The 21243-nt window shown below is 39.7% G+C and overlaps 1 protein-coding gene across 1 annotated transcript in view; it reads right to left on the minus strand.

Annotated features, from left to right (window-relative positions):
• Positions 1 to 3897: 3897 nt before the first annotated feature.
• Positions 3898 to 21243, minus strand: part of LOC121855917 (neuralized-like protein 4) — an 84219-nt gene continuing 66873 nt past the window's right edge. The window contains exons 4-7 of the mRNA XM_042351111.1: positions 7529 to 7667; positions 6560 to 7326; positions 6118 to 6318; positions 3898 to 4249 (exon numbers count right to left, since the gene is read on the minus strand). Coding sequence (XP_042207045.1) covers positions 4058 to 4249; positions 6118 to 6318; positions 6560 to 7326; positions 7529 to 7667 — 1299 coding nt within the window. The 3' untranslated portion in view covers positions 3898 to 4057. The remainder of the gene's footprint in view (positions 4250 to 6117; positions 6319 to 6559; positions 7327 to 7528; positions 7668 to 21243) is intronic.

Here is a 21243-nt window from a genome sequence, read left to right on the forward strand (position 1 = left end):
TCTCTTTCTCTACCAATAGTGGTGTTTCACAGGGTTCTGTTCTTTCACCTACTTTCTTCCTTCTTTTTATCAAGGCTTTGCTTCAAACTACTACCTACTCTATCCATTCTTCCGCTGATGATTCTACTCTTCACTCTTCTTCACATTTTTCCCTTCCCCTTAACTCACAAACTAGATCTGTTTCTAGAGCAATTTTATTTCTTCTATCAATGCAGATCTGTGCAGCATCTCTGAATAAGAGATGTAGAAATTTGGTTAATTCAACAGTAAGAAAACACAGTATTTACCAATTACACTTTCCAAAATAGAAGATCTCCCACCAATCACATTTCAGGATGCAACCATTTTGCAAAATTCTAAAATAGATATGGTAGGCCTCACCATTTCCTCTTAATATGTCATGGAAACCAAACATCCACAAAATAGCTACAGTAAACCCTCGATAACTTGGCAGATATGGGGCTCTGGCCTTGCTGAGTTATCGCAAATTCCATCTTATTTAGGCACTTCCCTCCTCCTACAAAAATACAACAATAAAAAATTATCGACCCATATATACTGTTATCGCCGCTGGCTTCAGCTACAGTGCTGGCGTGTGATGCCAATAAATCTTTCGACCTGAGACCTCGCCAGATGTAGAAGTGTTTACAGACAAGTCCTGGTTCTGCTGAGTGGACTGTCTTAGACTGGTGGCGGTGGCTGCCCGCCCCTCCATGAGACAGATCGCCCTCTCTAGTGATGCTGTGAAGACCAGCCTTCTGTCCGAGAATTTGTGCTGGGAAAATTTACGCAATACTGTTTTCTCTTGGAACACCATACTGATCTGCATTGATCCGCACTTGTAAGTACAGCCTAAGCGATGACATACCCCTCGGTACTGAAATATTGTTGAATAATTACGCCTACTCGTTTCTGCCAAACCTGGAATAATAAGACACTGCAGAGTGAAGCGAAGCTAAGATTAATAGAGTTATGAACTTTGTGTTATGTCAGTATGTTTAATAAATTGTAATTAAGATAAAATTGTGTGAGACTAACTAATTATGTATCAGATGGATCACCTTGTAAAATTATGAACGCCTTCTCCTCTGCAGGTTTTGATCACATCAATAAATATTGAATACGTCAAAAGACGGGTTTCAGTCATTCCCTTCGACTTGCCCATAACCTGAACGTCCTTAACTAAGGCATTTATATATGTGGACATGTAATTAAAAATTTAATAAAGGAACACTTACGAGCACTGTAGGCAAAGAATAAAGCATCATAGTAGGTGACATAGATGAATGGTAGGTGACACAGAGGTATGGTAGGTGACACAGAGGCATGGTAGGTGATGCAGGTGGCCTGATATGCCAAGGTTTTCCCAGATAATTTTATATATCTCAGCATTTTCCGAGTTATACTACAATACATTCCAAGACCATATCCATGCCAAGTCATATGAAATTCCGAGTTATCAATGCCAAGTTATAGAGGGTACACTGTAAAGCTGCCTCCAAAAAGCTGGGAATGCTGTACAAATGCCATAATTACTTCACTAATGAGCAGTTGCTTCAGGTTTATATGGGATTCATTCATCCTGACATGGAGTACTGCTCTCATATATGGGGTGGTTCTTCTGTCTAACTGTTAGACAGGGTGGAACCAAATATCTTATTACTCACCTCCTAAAGTCAATACTCTCTCTTTGCTGTTATGTTTCTTCACTCTCTCTCATTTACCAGTGCTTTAATGGGCAATGTTTGGTGGATTTGGCATCCTGTGTACCACTGGCTCGTAACACTCATCTTGCCCATTGGTGCTCACAATTTCTGTGGAATGCTCTGCCTTCTTCTGTGTTTCCATACTCATATAATGTCTCACTTCAAAAAGCTGGTTTTCTGGCATCTTCACGATGTATGCTAACATTCTCTTTTTCTCCTATATTTTTAAATTTTTTTACCAGGCCCTGATTGTGGGTCAATAACCCGTGCCTGGGTGGACTATTCCCCATAATAATAATAAAAAATAAAAAATCATGCAATCTCTTCGTACACCCGAAAAATTTATTCCCAGTCCCAGAGCGGAGTGCATTGGAGAGATGTTTTGAGAAGCTACTTGGAATTTTTCCAGAAAATACGCCTGAATTTCATCCCCGGGAACTCATTCGCAGACACGGAATGGAGATAGTTTTTCCAGCCCAATTTCCATTCTAGCTACTGGAGAGTTCCCTCCGGGGATTGGGGAATCCGACTAACGGGGAGATGTTTGTCCTCTCTTCCGACGTTGCCACTTTGCTGCTGCACAGTTGCCACGTCATCTCAAATCTATTAGTAATAACCTAGGCGAATGACAAACTGTGCTATTGAATGTACAGGTGCTCCTCTACTTACAAACGAGTTACGTTCCTGAGGCTTGTTTGTAAGTCCAATTGTTTGTAAGTCCAAACATATTGTAAAAGATGAAAAGATTATGGATATTTAGTACAGCTATACCCTTTAATATAGCCTTAAAACCTGGCTCACTCTTCTCTTAGGTAAAGTTTGTTCTATCAAAATAATCCAGTCTCATCCACATTAAACACCTGTTCTGGCAGGTAACTCCCCTCAGTGATGATGTTTGTATCTCTGAAAGTTTGTAAGTTGAACTTTCTTAAGTAGAGGAGCACCTGTAGTCCTTTCCACTACATTCAAGTAGGAATAAAGAAAAGTGCAGAGATATGCCCGAATGGGGATATTATGTATACAGTAGTACCCCGATTTACACGGTCAATTGAATCCACGGGGTACCTCGGAAAGTGAAAACCGAGTAAAGTGAACAACAGAACATATGGGATTAATTCCAGTAGAGACTGGCGCGACCCCCAAACTCCACTTTTTCCGACACAATACCTATGTTGTAGTAAAAATAACATCTAAATTTTATGATGGTATGCTCACACAATTAATATTTAAGAGAAATACAGTCGCCAGGTTAATGTCCATTCAAATAATGGACTCAAATCCCCCCCTCTTCCCAGCTCACTAGCTCCTACCTCTCTGAGAAATGTTTGGGTGAAAACTCTAGATTTTAACATTTAGTAATAAATAATACCTCAGACTAAAGTTAGGATAATATAATTGACATTTCTGGATTCCTTGCAGGTCAGGGAATATTTTGAATGTAAACTTCATATATTTTACACAAAAGATAAAATATTTGCTTTGTGTAAACCAAATTATTACATTAGATCTAAAATTTGTATGTCTAATGCAAAATCCATGATGTTTATATTCAAAATGATCATCATATTGTAAGAATTCCAGCAATGTAAATTATATTCTGGCCGGGTAATTTGTATGAACTTTATGAGCTAAATAAAAAAAAATAAAAAAATATACTTCACGCGTATATGAGTAGATGCACCGCGGAAAGTGAAAGTCAGGTACCACGTAAATGAGAAATCGCGGAAAGTGAAACCATGTAAAGCAGGGTAATACTGTACATATGATCAATTGCTAAAAAGAAAAACATGTCATTCCCCCTATACAATTCCAAGATGGCACTTATCCTGAAGCACCATCTCAGACCACTCTGGTGAATTCCTCTTAAAAGCATGCGGTAGGCCTTCTTTTGCCCAAGAAAACCATTTTATACCAATAAAACAGACAAAACAATGCACTAGAGAATATCTTATGCCAAAATGTCCTCTATAGGGATTCAGCTTCCTCTATCACACCCACTACCATACCTTAAAGGTAGAATGTTATAACATTTGCAATATGAAGTAAATATTATACAGTGGGCTGTCAGCACAATGACTCAGAGCTGCAGCTTTAAAAAATACTTAGCTTCTAATCCCCAACATATGAGGATAGCAATTATTGAGGGAGAGTATGTTAATCTTTGAATTATCCCCACTCACCACAATTTAGGTTTACTAAGGGAATTGGCAGCATTTACATACAAGTCCTTCCAAAATGGCACTAGGCTCGTATAAAACCTGGTCAAAGCAGAGCCCTGAGTAGATATCCTAAATTAGATTTATAATGTAGCCATCAAGAAGAAATCTTGGTACATAAGTATTAATTAATTCTTATTGAAAATTTACCGAGTATGGTCTTCTGAATATAATAACTGAGTTTACCTTAACTGTCATGCCGTACAGGTCAACAACAGACCATACAGGTGAAGGAACTGTGGTTGCAGCAATGCCCTGATCCAGACCATTGATGTAGTAGTGAAGTTCTCCACCTGTTTTAATCATCATACCTATTCGATCACCTTCCTGAAAGCATATAAATAAGGATAAGAATGTAAACTCAATGCTATAAGCTTTAGTCAGAGAAAAGAGTACTTGTACACTATTATAAATTTTAAACTTTATATCTATATGATCTAAGAATTTGCCATGACTGCTTCTGCTATGTAACACTACTTCATCTCTAGCTCAAGAAAGGAAAGATTGTTCATGAACTCTTATAATCTAACTAAGACAGTCAAGTGTGACTTTGTATAACCAGGCAATGCACAAAAACTACATTAAGTGGGAAAAGTATGTATGATTGGGGTTGGTGAGGGAGAAAGTATCCCTCTCTCACCATTTCTCAGAGCCAACACCATTCAATGCAGTCACAATCATACCATTTGTTTGATTAATACAGTTTGAGTAAAATAAAGTGTAATACTGTATAGTCTGAGTTTACGCGGATATTTTTTACGCGGAAGGCCATTTACGCGGCACCTGTCAGAAGAGATAATTATTATTTACGCGGTAAATTCCATCAAATACGCGACAAGCGGCAGGGCAAGGTGCTGGGAGCTGACGTCACCGCTGATGTCAGACTCACGCCGGTGATGTCGCAGACTGTGATTGGGCCACGTATCCTTACCACCCACGCACGCCTTGCCGCGCGCTGTGATTGGTCTAGTTATCCTTGCCACCCTCGCTCTCCAACGCAGCCGGGTCAGTCTCTCTGTCCCCGTGTATACGGTATTCACTCGTGCCCAGGAACTGGTTTTGTTTTTTCTTTCTTGACAATGGCTTCCGCTGGACCCCCACCACCCCCGAGAAGCCCTGAACTACCTGGCCCAAGCTGCCCCAAGCCCAAGAAAGTGCGATGTGCCTTAAGCTATGAGGAAAGTACAAGATCGTCCAGGTGTTAGAAAAAGGCACGAGACAGGTGGATCTGACCAGACAATATGGAGCAGAAACTAACACATGCTGATGTGAAGGATGTCATCGAGTTAGCTGAGAAAATGAAGCTCATCCTTACCAAAGACCCAGTCAATCATCGCTACGAAGTGTCTAATAACCATCTGTTGAAATCCCTGGAGCCCTATGTTCAGTTGTATCATGACCACATCAATGCTAGTCGTCAACAAAACATCACCGAGTTCTTCACCCGCCAACCACCACAGCCAGCCCAAGTCAGTGATAGTGAGGATGTGGACTTCGAGGGGTTTGACGATGAGGCCCTGCTAGCCTCTGTGGTGGATAAAGAGACAGGCGAGGGCCAATAATCTGCCCCTCTGCCTCAGAACCAACCCCCCATCCCCGTGTGCCCAGCCATCTCTTCTACTAACGTAAGTGTTAAAAAACCTAATATTATTGATATTTCTCTCATGTATTAATTGTGTGCATACCATCATAAAACTAAGATGTTATTTCTACTACAATGTACAGTATTGTGTCGGCAATTGCCCCCAAAAAAGGGTAGTCTGGCAGTCGGCCCAGTTTCTATTTCAATTAATCCCATAGGTTCTGTTATTTTACTTATGTGTTTCACTTTATATGGGGCACATTTTCTGGAAAATAACAAGAAAATTTTCTCAGTAAGCGTAAAATTCCAGAAAATTACAGGGATGGGGAGATTTTTTCCGGGTTTGATACGAAAATCAGGCACATTTTCCAGAAATTCCGAGAAAAACTTTCCGTTACTCAGAAAACTCCGGGGATGAGGGATTTTTTCCAATTTTGAAAGAGATATAATTTGCAAATTTTGAAAATTCTGGGAAAAATTTTCAGTTTCCCAGAAGATTCCGAGGAGGAGGGATTTTTTTCCGGCTTTGAGAGAGCTGTCTCGTTACCTGAAAATCTCTCATTCCAATTGTTCCGGCTAATGGAACGCACACACACACACACCTGGTTCTCACCTTTAATTCATCGAGATTAAATTCCCCATACTCTCGATGTGTTCCTTTTCCATTTGTGAGAATCCCAGTGCCACTCATCATGGTGGTACCTGAGCGCATGTTGGTCATGGTAGCAGGGAAGTCCAAGAGTCCTGGATTGTGTGTAGTTATGCCAACTTCTATGCTGCCAGACCATTTGTCCACTAACCGGTCAATGCGAATCTAAAAAGGTATTTCATTAATATCTTATGGTGGGTATAGCTATATTGGAAATGATTTTTGAAGTACAGTACAAACAAAAATGATAAACCTTCCAAGTTTCAACTCTACATCAGGTGCACACATGCATATACACACACACATACATAGTAACCACGAATAGTTTCATTGCATCATTTATACTCTCTTTAATAGTTATAGTCACTATCCAAATACAAATGGCATAATAAACAAAAATATTTACCTCAAAAAGCTCATTTTCTCGAAGTGCTCTACAGCTCATGACCACTCCATTGTTGAATTCATCTAAAGGTCTTCTTCGTTCAGCTGTTCTGGAACTGTTGGACAGTTTAACAAGGGTTCCACACTTTTCATGAAACCTTAATCTATCAGATAAAGAGGAATAGTTTACCATATTGTCACCACTGACAGGATTACTGTTGCCAACTTGATTGGCAACTGTATTTACACCACTAGTGTTACTGTTGTTGTTTCCCCCACCATTGTTATTACCAGCACCATTATTATTGTTCCCACCACTGCCTCCCACAGCACCACCGCATGTGTAGCCAGAAGGAACAATTCCTACATCATTATTACAATTATTTACTGGGACTATCTGAGTTGGCCCACAGCTTGTGACAGGAGGGTGGGGAGCTGCGTCAGACACTCGTGGCGAAGGATTATGCGACGCCTCACAGCTACTCTCTCTACCATCTCTCTCATCATGTAAAACATTACTGTCACTGTTGGACATAAGACTGTTGGCAATGCTAATGTTTGCAACATGATTGTTAAGTGCACTACATGTATGACCAGCAGCTGCATTGAGGCTGGCAACTGTGGCTGGGATAGTTGAATTTGCAATACTAGCAACAGCAGCATGTGCAGATGCAGAAGTGTGATTGTTGATGCTGGTAAGACCAGAGGGGATTTGATCATGCTGGGAGTCCAAGATGTTGGAGTCCCGCATGGACGACATCTCACTTGTGGAGTCCTCATCCAGTGTGTCTGGAAAATTATAAATAGCACATATATTTTCTAAAATTATTAATACAACATCAAAGCACATACAATGTGATCCATTTCTCCATTTCTACTTTTATCCTCCTAAAACCCTATGAAAAATTTAACAATTAACTCAAAAAGCAATTAACGTATAGTAATAAATCATGACAATTCAAAATACTCTAACCGTATGTGATAAACTCACTAGAATCTGGTGTGGATGGTGCGGTAACAGTAACTTGTGCACATTTGCCATACATATCAACTACAGCATATAACATCTGGGGTAGATTGGCAGCAGCTACACCTTGGCACTCTCCATTCACAAAGAACTTTAGGTCCCCCTAGAATTAAAAAAATATATATATATTAAACATCCTTAAATCCAATGCCATTTTTTAATCAGATTGCGAAATTACAAGATTAGGTTGAGTAGTTAGTTATCACAGGGGATTAGTACTTATTCTGCGATGGTAGGAAAGGAAGAAAGAAAACGATACAAAAGTGAAAGGTAGTCCAAAACCTCATCAAAGCTCCCTTGAATATAAGACACAACAAACATCACTCTTACCTCCAGCCAGAAAAGTATATGATTTTACAATTTTCTAAATACAGGTAACTATTTTCACCAAACTGTAGCTAGGAACCTGACCTGTATTTCCTGTATGGTACACTGACCTAGTCACATACTCAAACAGCCATGTGTTGTCGTGGAACAGAAGCCTGTAATCATTGAGAAGTTTACTGCACCCTCCTTCCATTCTCAATTTCTGCTATAACTCCAAAACCACCAGTCACTCAAACTTCCCTTCTATTATCTTTTAACCAATTAGGTCTACCATCATTATCAGCCTCCTCCTACTGTTATATTAACAGATTCTTAACCCAACTTACCCCCCAAATTATCAATGCCAATCCTCCCTATCAAACATAGAGGACTGTATATATGATAATTATCACACACCAGATAACCTTATTCAATTTGAATTCTATAATTAACATTCTAGTGCTCCTATATGCAAGCAGTTATATGCTCATTATCAAGTCCACTTCCTTTCTATCCAAGAAAACCAGACTTACACCCTACATTCATATAATATTCTCCAATTCTTGTTTCACACACACTTTCGCATTTCCAGATCACTCTTTCCAGATACAGTAATATCTCTGTTAGCTAGAATCCCTCAAACCCGGAAATCTCCGATAGCCCGAATTGAAATGTGCTCGGAAATTCATTCCCAAAGCCGGAATTTTCCAAAAATTTCCGGCTTTGGGAAAAAAAATTCGGAGGTCGAACATCGAGAGCATTTTCTGAAAATGTCTTGAATAAAGATGGAAGCTAAAGTATTTTTGGGGGACCTGACCTAACCTGACTCAATGTCAGGTGGAGATAGGGTGGAGGATTAGTGGAATCATATTACTGACCTTCGGATGAAATGTCAGGTCACCCTTTCATGGATGGGGGATTAGAGGGTCTCATGACCTGAAGATGTCTTGAATAAACACAAAACCTAAAGTATTTTTAGGGAGATTGTGATAAGTATAAGTATAAATGAGCAAAGTTGTATCCCTTCAACATTATGTAACATAACATTTTAAAATATGGAGGGAGAAAGCAGAAAGGTGTGGTGATTAAAAAGTTGGAGTGGAAAGGAGTGTAACATGCACCAGTGTTGCCAAGTGCTTCTCAAAAGCTGATGTTTATCTCACCACCAGGCAGTCACACAACAAGACCCTCACCGGATGTCATTTTTTCTTAATTCAATAATAAAAATAATAATAATAATAATTAATGGTTTACTGAAAGAGCATGGCAGCCAGAAGGCTAAAAATATACAATTGCATAATTGGGGAATAGGTCTATTTATTTAAAAATGATATACAAGTAACATAAGTGATACAAATATGATACACAGTGGTCCCTCAATTAACGAACACAATTGGTTCCACAGAGTCGTTCGTTAACCGAAAATTTTGTTAACCGAATCTATTAATTCAATGGGATATTGGGTAATTGGTTTTAACTCACAGAAAAAGTACATACAAAGTGCTGTATACCAGTACAGTAATAGAATTAAATAATCATTAAATATAAACTAAATACAGTACTGTACTGTACAGTATAATGTACAATAATAAATAAAAAACAATAGAATACAGGTAGTCCCCGACTTACGACCGACTCGACTTACATCCACCCACACCAGTCGTACCAAAATGTGGTCAAATTATATATTTTTCAGTCCCAAAGTCAGTACACAGACAAAATTTTCATCTGTAATTCACTTTAAAATGGCTGGCAAGCTTAAAAGTGAGTGTTTTGTGGTGCTGAAAAGAAAAAGAGACCCAATTTTTTTATTTTCTATGTGTTATTTAAGCATTTCCGACTTACGACCATTTCGACTTACGACCTGGATGTCGGTCCCTAACCCTGTCGTAAGTCAGGGAGTACCTGTACTATATTTTAACTTACTTTGAGGTGTGTATGTCGTATTCCTGGCAGCTTTGTTAACATATCAAACAGCTGATTGAAGAGGCAGTCGATGATGACATGACATATTCTTTACAGAGTGCATTGATTCTAATGCCTTCTTCATGGTTCAGAATAATTTTAGCACTGTATATTATCAATATGTGAACTAAATTTCAGAATGACCAATAATTTTAAAGTAAAAATGCAAAAATATTCAAGAGACCAACAAACTCGATGTTCACTCCACTGTAAACAAAGTTAAACTGAGAAGTTTTGGTGGGTGATTCGATCAGCTGATGGGCGCACAAAAACTGTTCCCTGTACTGTATAAATTATCAATATGGTAACTAAATTAGAATGACCAATACTTTTAATATAAAAAATGCAAAAATATTCAAGAGCACAACTTTCTTGATATTTACTCCACTGGAAACGAATGTAAACATAGAACCAATTACTGTATTGGCGGACTAGCCGATCAGCTGATGCGCACAACAAAGCGTAAGGCTTTCGTTAATCGAAGTTTCGTTCGTTAATGGAATTGAAAATCCTTATGGGAGCTAATTCGTTAACCGAAATTTCGTTAATTGGACAGTTCGTTAATCGAAGGACCACTGTATAATAATTAGGTGGGGAGAAGTTCAAACTACAGGGCATTTCAACATAGTGACAGTGCAAAAAGTAAGATTTACTGGGAGTGAATACACTGGTTGATTACAAGTTATTGATAATTTTCACAATGGATGGGACTGGCTGTTCTTATAGCGATCAGTTCGTGCTCGTATGGGCTGGATGCGGTTGTGGTGTCAAACAACAATTCTCGGACGAGGGATCTCGGGTGGAAGTAGGAGCCGGTGTCGAGAATGGTGCACAAGCTTCTCACCAAATTTGCAGAGGAAGTCGTAGTGATGGTCAGTGAGAGCCGAGAGGGTCAGTGTGTTGAGTGCTTCTTGATATGTGTAGTAGGAAGGGGAGAGAATAATCTTGCGTGCCATTTTTTGCACTTTTTCTAGGCGTTTACTCTGTGTGTGTGTGTGTGTGTGTGTGTGTGTGTGTGCACGTGCGAGCGTGCGTGCGTGTGTGAGATAATAATAAACGGTTTATTGAAAAAGTTTTGCAGTCCGAAGGCTGAAAATATTCATTGGACAAAAATGACTTATTACATACAAAGACATAGGGTGGGTGGGTCGTTTAACAAAAGCTTTCATTACTCAAAGAAGAAGGAACAATGATTGAATATACAAATTATTACAGTTTACAGTTAATGGTCTGGGGGCCTGGGCTGGTCATTGAGACACCAGGTGGTGTGTTCACGTGGAATAGTAACTCCTCCTAGGGTGTTGATATGGACCTCAAGCGGTCGTGAAGCCATTTGGTGGTGTTGTGTTCACGTGGTGTAGTGACTTGTCCTCGGGTGTTCATATGAAGGACCTCACGTGGTCATGAGACACTATGTGGGGTGGTGTTATCTCATAGCCAGGTGTAAAACCGGTCTGATGTTGTTCCCAGGGTGGACGGAGTAACACCGTCTGGTCTGGTCAGAGGATGGTTCCCAGGGGTACTTATCTCACTGGTGGGTCATAGCTCTCACTGTTACTGTGTAGTGCTGAGTTCACTGGCTTAAACATTGTTCATCACTGTTCAACACTGATCCCACTTCTTTCTAAAACGAAATTGCCACTTTTGATTATGTAGATATCCCGGTGGTGACGATTGATTTTGATTTTGATTTTGCCGCTTGCAGCGGCTACTTTATTGTGCACCCCACACTCATCCTGTGAGCGGTAGCGCAAAAGGATTACAGAGTAGGGTTTACAAAGGGTCATAATAATTAACCCCCGTTGTCAGGATATTATGGCACTGAAAGTTACACAGTATTTCATTTACATTATTTGTTTAGTTCTATACATAAAGGGTAACTTATTCACAAATGCGTGAGAACAGGCGTGTGAGGCAGTATGTCTGGCCTAACACTTTGTTATTCACACCGCCTGTGGGAGGGCTGGAAGTGCTATTGTTGTGACTCAACCTAACGGTAATATAATTGAGAAAGGAGTTAGAATTAACAACTGGGCATCCACTCTACAAACTGAATTAGTTGCCATACTCACAGCTATTAAATTCATTGAAACCACTGTTACTGACAGTCTCATCATCACTGACTCTCTATCCTCACTACTTGCCCTTGGTACCCTCGACTCAGGTTGTCACGCTCTTGTCTCTGAAGCCAGACACAAATATGCGTGCCTTGTTGACTGGGGTGTCAGGGTCAAACTGTTGTGGATCCCCTCTCACATAGGCCTCATAAAACATGACAGAGTTGATGCCCTCGCCAAACTTGCGTCTAACAAAGACACCGTTGAATACAATTTGGGTCTGTCAAAAAGAACCCTTAAAACTGTAATTAGGAAAGAACTTATTGATGAGTTTGACGCAAGTAGACAAGTGCAAACAGGCATTAGTCGATCCATAGGTTACCATGATGAGATGTATCAAGTGAAACATGTATATGGAGCAAGTAACAAGATCACTAGATTACAAGATGTTGTAACCGCTAGATTAAGGTTAGGATATAAGTACCTTTGGCAGTATGTTCCTCAAGCAGATGTAAAGTGTGTGGCCATACATATGGCCACACACTTGAACACTACGTCCTCGACTGTGTGAAGATAGAACCTTTTAGGGACAGGTCCAAGCACACTGTGTGTGAAATGGCAGAACACTTCATCTCTAATGGCAAGATAGCCGACATATTAAGATTGTATCAACTTTTTTGCACTTAGTAACTATATCAATTCTCATGTACAGAACCAAATACGCAATGTGCTTGAATACCTCCCACGGTGGTGAAGATGGGTCGGGGAGAGGGACTTGAGGAATGGCGCTGTACATGGCCAAAGGGAGCAGCGCCTGAATAGGTCTCAACCCTCTGATCTGTGTGTGTGTGTGTTGTTACGACCGTGTCGTATTTTTTTCTATTATTTTTTATAACCTGCTTCCATGTTGTTCCATATTATTCCTGTAATGATGTGTTATATTTACTATTATATAATCTAGTCACCTTACCCTGTGCTGTTAAGGTTTTAACTGTTATTATTTGTTCAAGCCCATCTTATTTCTTCATTTAGTATTGTAACAAGCATTCTTTGTTCTCTAAGGACCATCTGCATCGTTAAACGCCCCATGTTTCACCAGCGTGTCGCACTGGCGGGAGCCGACCCTATATATAGTACCCCACAAGCAGACGGAGTTCAGTCCAGTCCTCTTGTCATTCAGTTCACATTCTTTTGAGTGACACCCGTCACCTGTTACTTATGCTTTATTTTATTTCTGTGTTGTTCCTGTCGCCACCAATGTGGTATATCTATGTGAGTACCTATTCATGTCTCTTATGTGTCCATCAGTGTTTGCTTAGTTACATTTAAGTAATTCAGTGTTGTTTCGCAATAGTAAATTTCAGTGTTAGTTATTTTATATGTTTACACAGTGTTAACGTAATCCAGTGTTTTATTTTTATTCTATATATTTAAGCAGTTCTTTGATGTTTCGATGTTTTAGTCTCATTTGTGTCTTAAAAGTTTCGATAGTGAATCAATTTGTTGTGACAGCCTACGAGGCTCTTTATTGCGTTACAGGTTGACAATCCTTTATCCGAAACCCTTGGGGCCAGAGGCATTTCGGTTTTCGGAATTTTTCGGTTTTCAGAATGGTTAGGTTTTTTTTTTTTCTTTATGTGTATTAGCCCACCCGGGCATATATCACTGACCCACATTAGGGCCTGGGGGTCGAAAATATTATAAAAATTATAATAATAATAATTCTTAAGTCTAGGTTGTGTTTCTCACTTTTGATCTTTTTTTCATTCTTGTACAGGTTGTACCTCTCTAGTCCGGCATTCTGTGGTCCGGAAACTCCAGTGGTCCGGAACGATTTTAGTTTGTCCAATAGGTAGATAGGCAGTTTTTTTATTTTTTTATTTTTTACTTATCTGAATTATTATTATTATTACAGGAGTATTAAATTTTTGCCCCTCAGGCCCCAATGTGGGTCAGTGACCTATGCCCGGGTGGGCTAATCCACTTAAAAAAAAAAGCCGCGGGAAATTAAGGTTTGTTTGCATCCGGCAGTTCGGCTGCTCTCTCTCTCTCTCTCTCCTTGTCTATACAGAGTACAACATTTAACCCTTCAATATATATGAGCAGTAAATAAGTGTTGCTTTCATATTCTCATGTAGAGTAATGACGATATATTTTCACATGTGCGCACTTACATACGAGCAGTCTCCCTTTTTTTTTTTACCATTAATGGTTAGCTACTTATATTGTTCCATTTATTAACATTACATAACATTACAGGTACCTCAAGGAACCATATTCATTTTTTGCATTAATTTTACTACAGCTAAACTCAGGGTCTTATTTTCTTCAGTTTTATATGTAGAACCAATCAGTCACTGGTTTCGTAAGCTTTAACATAAACAATGCCGACAGCCGTCTCGTCTCCTCTAATATTCCACGTATTATTAATAAATTGTATTGTTAATTTTGCACACACGTACATTAATTCAATAAAAACAAATTCAGAAACATTAATTAAAATATATACAGTGGGGTATGCTATAACGAACGGATCCTACTACGAATATTCCTATAACGAACGGTTTTACCTATAAAATTGAGAATGCTATAACGAACGAAACTCCTACAACAAACATTATTTAATTTTTTTTTTTTCTAATTTATTGTTCTTTTATTACAAATATTAATGATATTCTTTATTTCAGGGGTTTAGATGCGTATTTATGCACTTTTTTTACAATTTTACAATTTTATATTATATTTTTCAGTGTTAAGTGGTTGTATTTGGGGGCCTGGAACGGATTAATCCTATAACGAACAAGGTTCTAAAACCAATTAGATTCGTTATAGCATACCCCACTGTATATGAACAGTAAATAAGTGTTGCTTTCATATTCTTATGTAAAGTAATGAAGATATGTTTTCACGCATGCGCACTTACATATGCGATCTCTCTTTTTCTTTACCATTATCGTTAGCTACTTCTATTGTTCCATTTATTAACATTAAATAACATTACTTAAAACAACCATATTAATTTTACTACAGCTACAACCAAGGTCTTATTTTCTTCAGTTTTATATGTAGAACCAGTCAGTCACTGGTTTTGTAATCAACGAAAACAATGCTGTGTCATTTCCTCGTGTGTTTTAATATTCTACGTATTATTAATGAATTGTATTGCTCATTTTGCACACATAAACATTAATTCAATAAAAAGACATTCAGTAATAAACAATAATGAATCTTTTCTACATAAGAGAAATGACGCTGTTTACACGATTATGCACGTCATCTGCACGTTGGCGGGCCGTTCAAACCCGTCGAAATTCAAGTTTCCGCCGTCAAAATTTTTATTTTTTTTTGTGTGTTCCAATAAAATACGTTGAATTAAAAACTCGCGAAATTTGAGAAGCTACTATACGACATTTAACCCTCCAATATGTCTTCAAAGAGACCATGATGCAGAAAAAGTGGTGCTAGTGCTTCCAAGCATAAGCACAAGTCACTATCTATCCAGGAAAAGGGTGAATTTCCATGGTCCGGCACCGGTCAGGTCCTGAGGTTGCTGGACTAGAGAGGTACAACCTGTATTATTATTATTATTATTTTATTATTACAGTATTATTGTTATTATTATTAATTTTATTTTTATATTTTATTATTATTATTATTATTAATTTTATTTTAATATTTTATTATTATTATTATTATTATTATTATCATTATTATTTTATTTTGGTGTATTTTTATTAAATTTTTTATTTACAATGAATAGTTATTATTAATTACTTTTACATTTTCGCCCCCCCCCAGGCACTGATGTGGGTCAGTGATCTGTGCCTGGGTGAGCTAAAACTGTGTTAAAAAAAAAAAAAAAACGCCCACAAAAAACTTTCGGTTTTTAGAGCTTTTCGGTTTTCGGAATTTCGGATAAAGGGTTGTCAACCTGTAGTATTTAATTTAATTAAATTCTTAAAGGTTTACTTTATTTATTTTTATTCCCTTTTGATTTACAGGTAGTTCTTCTATAACGCGATAATTGTGTTCTTGTAAAATATCGTGTTATAGAAAATCGCGTAATAGAAATAACAGGGCTTATGGAGAAAATAGGGTTTGGTGCAGATTACTCGAAATCGAAAAAATTTAGTAGTTAGCCTAACACAAAGGATAGCACAGTCTAAATAAATGTTACATTCATATCTAATAATGAAATCATACAGTAAATGTAACACTTTACCTTGAAAAAATATGAATGTAACTTGATGGGGGAGAAGGGTGATTTTGAGGTTGATAAAATCGAGCTTCTCTTCAAGTGTTATATCCTTTCTTTTACAATCATCACCGGGAATTCTATCACCAGAACGCTTCTTGGAGATATTCTTCTTTACCATATTCACAGTTAATACCACAAAATTGGAGAAATAGTAAGCAAAAATCGCGTTATAGCAAACAAGCGTTCGCGTTATACAAATATTGTTCCTAATTCAAAAACCGCGTTAGAGCAAATTCGCGTTATCAAAACACACGTTATAGCAGAACTCACTGTACTTCAATTTTTTTTTTTTTGGTCACGCCTAGAACCTGGATATTAAAGTAAATTAAGAGACGGGGTAATAGTTTTGGCAACCTTGCCAGGATTCACTAACGACCTTTTGACACTTGTGATATTCTTTTTGTGTTTATTTTTTTTTATTTCTCAACTAGCCATCATGGTTATCATAAACCAAGATGATGTGCCTGCATTTGCATCAAGTAATCCCTCCATTGAGGAAGTTTCAGAGTTAAATACACATGAGTTAAGATCAATTTGCGAGTATTATGGTGTGGTAATTTCTAGCAGCGTCAGTAAAGCAAAGTTGTTTAACGCGGTAAGAAGTCAGCTGTTTGAAGATAGTGTTGATGTTGGTTTAAGAGAAGACCACGGTGAAGCTAGTCAAGTTAACGTAGATGAGTCACGTTCAGTGAATGATGAATTACGCTTTCTCGAGTCGCAAATAAAATTGAAAGAAGTTGGAATACGTCAGGCGGAAGCTGAAGCTATAGCGAAAAGAGTTGGGATACGTCAGGCGGAAGCTGAAGCTAAAGCGAAAGAAGCAGATTCAGAAAACTTGCGACTGCGTATACAGCTCGGTCAGAGTAACTCTTCTAACACCGATGGCCTCACCCCCAGATCTAGTTTTTCTCATTTTGATCCAGCACGTGCTGCTAGGCTAATGCCCACGTTTTCAGAGGAAACAGTTGATGAGTTTTTCATTGCTTTCAAGAGACTTGCTACCACTTTAAAGTGGCCTATAGAGTTTTGACCCATTTTGCTTCAACAAGCGTTTGCAGGTAAGGCTCTGTGTGTTTTTTCGTCTCTTACAGACAGTGACGCTAATGATTATTTATGTATTAAGGAGGAAGTTTTGAAGGCTTATGCCCTTGTTCCTGAAGCGTACAGACAACGCTTTCGTGGCCTCCGTAAGAAGGCAGAGCAGACCCACCTTGAATTTGCTAGGAGTAAAAGAGAGGTATTCTCAAAGTGGTTACACTCCAAGGAAGTGAGCGAGTTTGAAGCCCTGTGTGAGTTAATGCTCACAGAGGAATTTTTGAGAACCAAAAACAAAGAGGTTGCAGTATACTTGTTAGATAGGGAATTTAGTACTATTGAAGAGGCTGCTAAGCATGCTGATGGATTTGTTTTGAGACATGGTAGGACTAACAATGATGTTATGCCCCCACAGGTTCAAAGGACTTTTAATCCCTCTCTCCACAGAGCGAGACAAGGGAATACTAACAATGGTAATTTTGTGCGTAACAGATTTGTGCGTGACAGGAGGAGCTGGACGCGTTCGCAACCTAATGGGGTGTCCAAATTTTCTACATACACTTGTAGTTTCTGTGGAAAGCCAGGTCATAAGGCAGAGTTTTGTTGGACAAGGCTGCAGCCAAATACAGGCAAACCAGCAATGATTGTTATTGAGGAGGCTAATACGTCACCAGTCAGAGTGATGGCTGGTTTGAGCAAGGCTGACAGCATGCCAATAGCGTTAGTTTCCACAAAAGGTGAAGCACGAGAGAGTGCAGTTTCGGTTCTCGCCTCACGAAACTTTGATCTTTCCCAGGAGAGTTTTGCGAAGGACCCAGACGTTGGTACCTTTCGTCCCTTTTTGTCACAAGGCACGGTGGAAGTTGATGGTGTCAAAACACCAGTCACTATTTTGAGAGACTCGGGTTGTCTCCAAACTCTCATCAAAGAGGGTGTTGTTGCGGCGAGGAAGACTGACAAATACGTCGTTTTGGGATCCCTTTGGGGTCAAGGTATAGCTCCTTTGGTTTTAGTACGTGTCAAGTCTTCTTGTTTTTCAGGGATAGCTTATGTAGCCTGCGTGCACGAGCTGCCTGTTGCTGGAGTGGACCTCATACTCGTTAACGATTTGGCGGGAGGTCAAATGGGGAACGTAACCCCACCTCCTGTGCTGCAGGAAAGACCAGTCTACCGCAGAGCTGCAACAACTTGAAGATGATATGCCCAGTGTTTTCCCTTTGTGTGCTGTGACTCGTTCTATGTCAATGACTAATGATCATAATGTAACTCCTGATGTAGATGATTCACTTTCCTTAGAAGGACTTTTTGCTAACCCAATTGCTTCCCAAGACATTTCTTCCGCAGTTAATGCTGTGACCGGGAGAGTTGCTTTAATAACTGAGCAAGAGCAAGACGATTCATTACGGCTCTTGTTTGACCTGGTGTCCGATTCTGCCAATGATTCAGGCCCTACCACGAGATATTTCAGTCAAGACGGTGTTTTGTGCCGCCGCTGGCTCCCACCGACTATGTCAGAGGAAGACACGGACTGGGCGTCTGTCACTCAAATAGTTCTCCCACACACTTACAGACAACATGTTCTAACTCTGGCCCATGACGGTCGCTTTTCTGGACATCAAGGTGTCCGAAAGACGTTCAACAGACTGGCCAGAAAGTTCTATTGCCCAGGTATGAGGAGAGATGTCACTAAAAATTGTAAGTACTGTCATTTTTGTCAAAAGGTAGGCAAAGCCAATCAGGCTATTCCACCTTTTCCACTTGTAAGAGTACCTCACGTATCTGAGCCCTTTACAACAGTACAGTGTGACATTGTAGGCCCTCTGCCTAAAACTTCTCGTGGGTTTGAATATTTATTTACAGTCATTGATACCTCCACTAGGTACTTGCATACTGTACCTCTAAGGAACATTACTGCTAAGGCCTTTGTTAAATGTTTGCTTGACCTGTTTAACCACTTTGGGTTGCCGTACCGTGTTCAAACGGACAGTGCTTCATATTTTGTAGGAAAAGTTTTCAAGGAAGCCCTAACAGAGTTGGGAATAGTTCATTGTGTATCTTCTCCTTACCACCCCCAGACGCAGGGTGCAGTAGAACGTTCACACCAAACCTTAAAAATTATTTTGCGCAAGTATGCTTAGCAGTATGAGTCTTCTTGGGATATAGATTTACCTTATATTTTGTTTGTTCTTCGGGATGCCCCGAATGAAACCACAGGTTTCACCTCTTACGAGCTTGTTTTCGCTCATCAAGTAAGAGGTCCTTTGCACATAGTTAGAGATAGATTGTTAGGTAGTAGTGAAGAGAGTATTAGCGTATTAAGTATAGTAGGAGATGTTAGAGAGAAGCTTCTAAGATGTTGGAGCCTTGCCGCAGACCACTTACAGCAGTCGCAGTCCAAAACCAAGACATGGTACGACAAGCGTGCCAGACACAGAGAGTTTCAGATAGGAGATCAAGTTCTCATTCTCTTGCCGAGACATGGACAGCCGCTCCATGCGAAGTTCAGTGGGCCATATAGAGTGGTGAAGAAGGTAAGCCCCACAAATTATATTATCTCTACCCCTGACAGGCGCCGACTACAGCGCTTATGTCACGTCAACACCATCAAGCTGTACCACACACGCCCAGCATCCCCATCTATTGCTGATGATCCAGTTCCCGTGTGTGCCGTTGACACTTTCTTGGTAGACGGTGAGAAAGAAGAGGAAGAAGGGGCAAGTCCACTCGCCCTGTCATCAGTCAGGGTTTGGCAGTCCAACTCCGTGGAGTTGCAGGAGAAGCTACAGCATCTACCGGGACACCAGAGAGCTGACGTGCTGGCCGCCATCCAACAACATCCTCTTGTCTTCCAAGACAGGCCTGGCTGTACCACTGCCGTGGTGCATGATATTGATGTTGGTTCTGCTCAGCCTATCAAGCAGGCTCCCTACCATATCCATCCGAGCCAGGTGGAGGAAGTGAAGCAGGAGTTGGCCAACATGGAGTCCATGGGCATCATTGAACCAGCGAGTGGTGCTCACCAGTCACTCTAGTACCGAAGAAGGACGGCACTCTTCGATTCTGCATCGACTTCCGCAAGGTCAACGCCGTCACCAGCAAGGACAGCTTCCCTCTACCAAGAGTCGACGACTGCTTCGAAGCAATCGGGAACGCCAAGTTCCTCTCTAAGATTGATTGCCTTCGAGGGTTTTGGCATGTACCATTGACCCGTAGTGCTAAAGACATCTCCAGTTTTGTGACATTAGGTTAGACCTATAAATTTAATGTTATGCCTTTCGGGCTTTGCAATGCCCCTGCCACCTTTCAAAGGCTGATGTCACAAGTCACGGCCAATTGTTGTGTAGTATATTCAGATGATGTAATTTTTTTCTGACACTTGGTCAGACCACTTATGTCAGCAAGACGCTCTCTTCACGGAGTTAGAAAATGTAGGACTTGTTATAAACTTTACTAAGTCAGAATTTGTTTGTGCTCAACTTTTGTATCTGGGACATGTAATTGGGTTGGAAACTTGCTCCTCCCACAGCAAGGTGTGACACTATTTCTCAGATGCCTGTTCCATGTAACAAACGACAAGCAGCAGATTTTTGGGTTGTGTGGGTTATTACCGGAGATATATTTGTAATTTTGCCGAGTTGGCACTACCCCTTACTGATTTGTTGAAGGGTTATATTTTTTGTTGGACTTCAAGGTGTCAGGATTCTTTTCAAAGCTTGAAAAATGTATTATGCTCATACCCTATTTTGAGAGCCCCTAATTTTTCTAAGCCTTTCAAGCTAGCCTGTGATGCTAGTGATCTTGCTGCAGGTTCTGCCCTGTTGCAAGAGGATGATGACAGTGTAGACCACCCAGTGGCATTTTATAGTAAAAAATTCAATCCCGCTCAAACCCGCTATGCAACAGTGGAAAAAGAATTGCTGTCAATTACCCTAGCTTTGCAACATTTCAATTATTATTTATTACCAAGTAGGCCTATTGTAATTTATACAGATCACAAACCATTGCAGTTTCTCAAAACATTTAAGTTAAAATACCAGAGATTAATTCGCTGGAGTTTG

Source organism: Homarus americanus, unplaced genomic scaffold, assembly GCF_018991925.1.
Source record: "Homarus americanus isolate GMGI-L3 unplaced genomic scaffold, GMGI_Hamer_2.0 scaffold19117, whole genome shotgun sequence".
In the NCBI taxonomy this organism is placed as follows: domain Eukaryota; kingdom Metazoa; phylum Arthropoda; class Malacostraca; order Decapoda; family Nephropidae; genus Homarus; species Homarus americanus.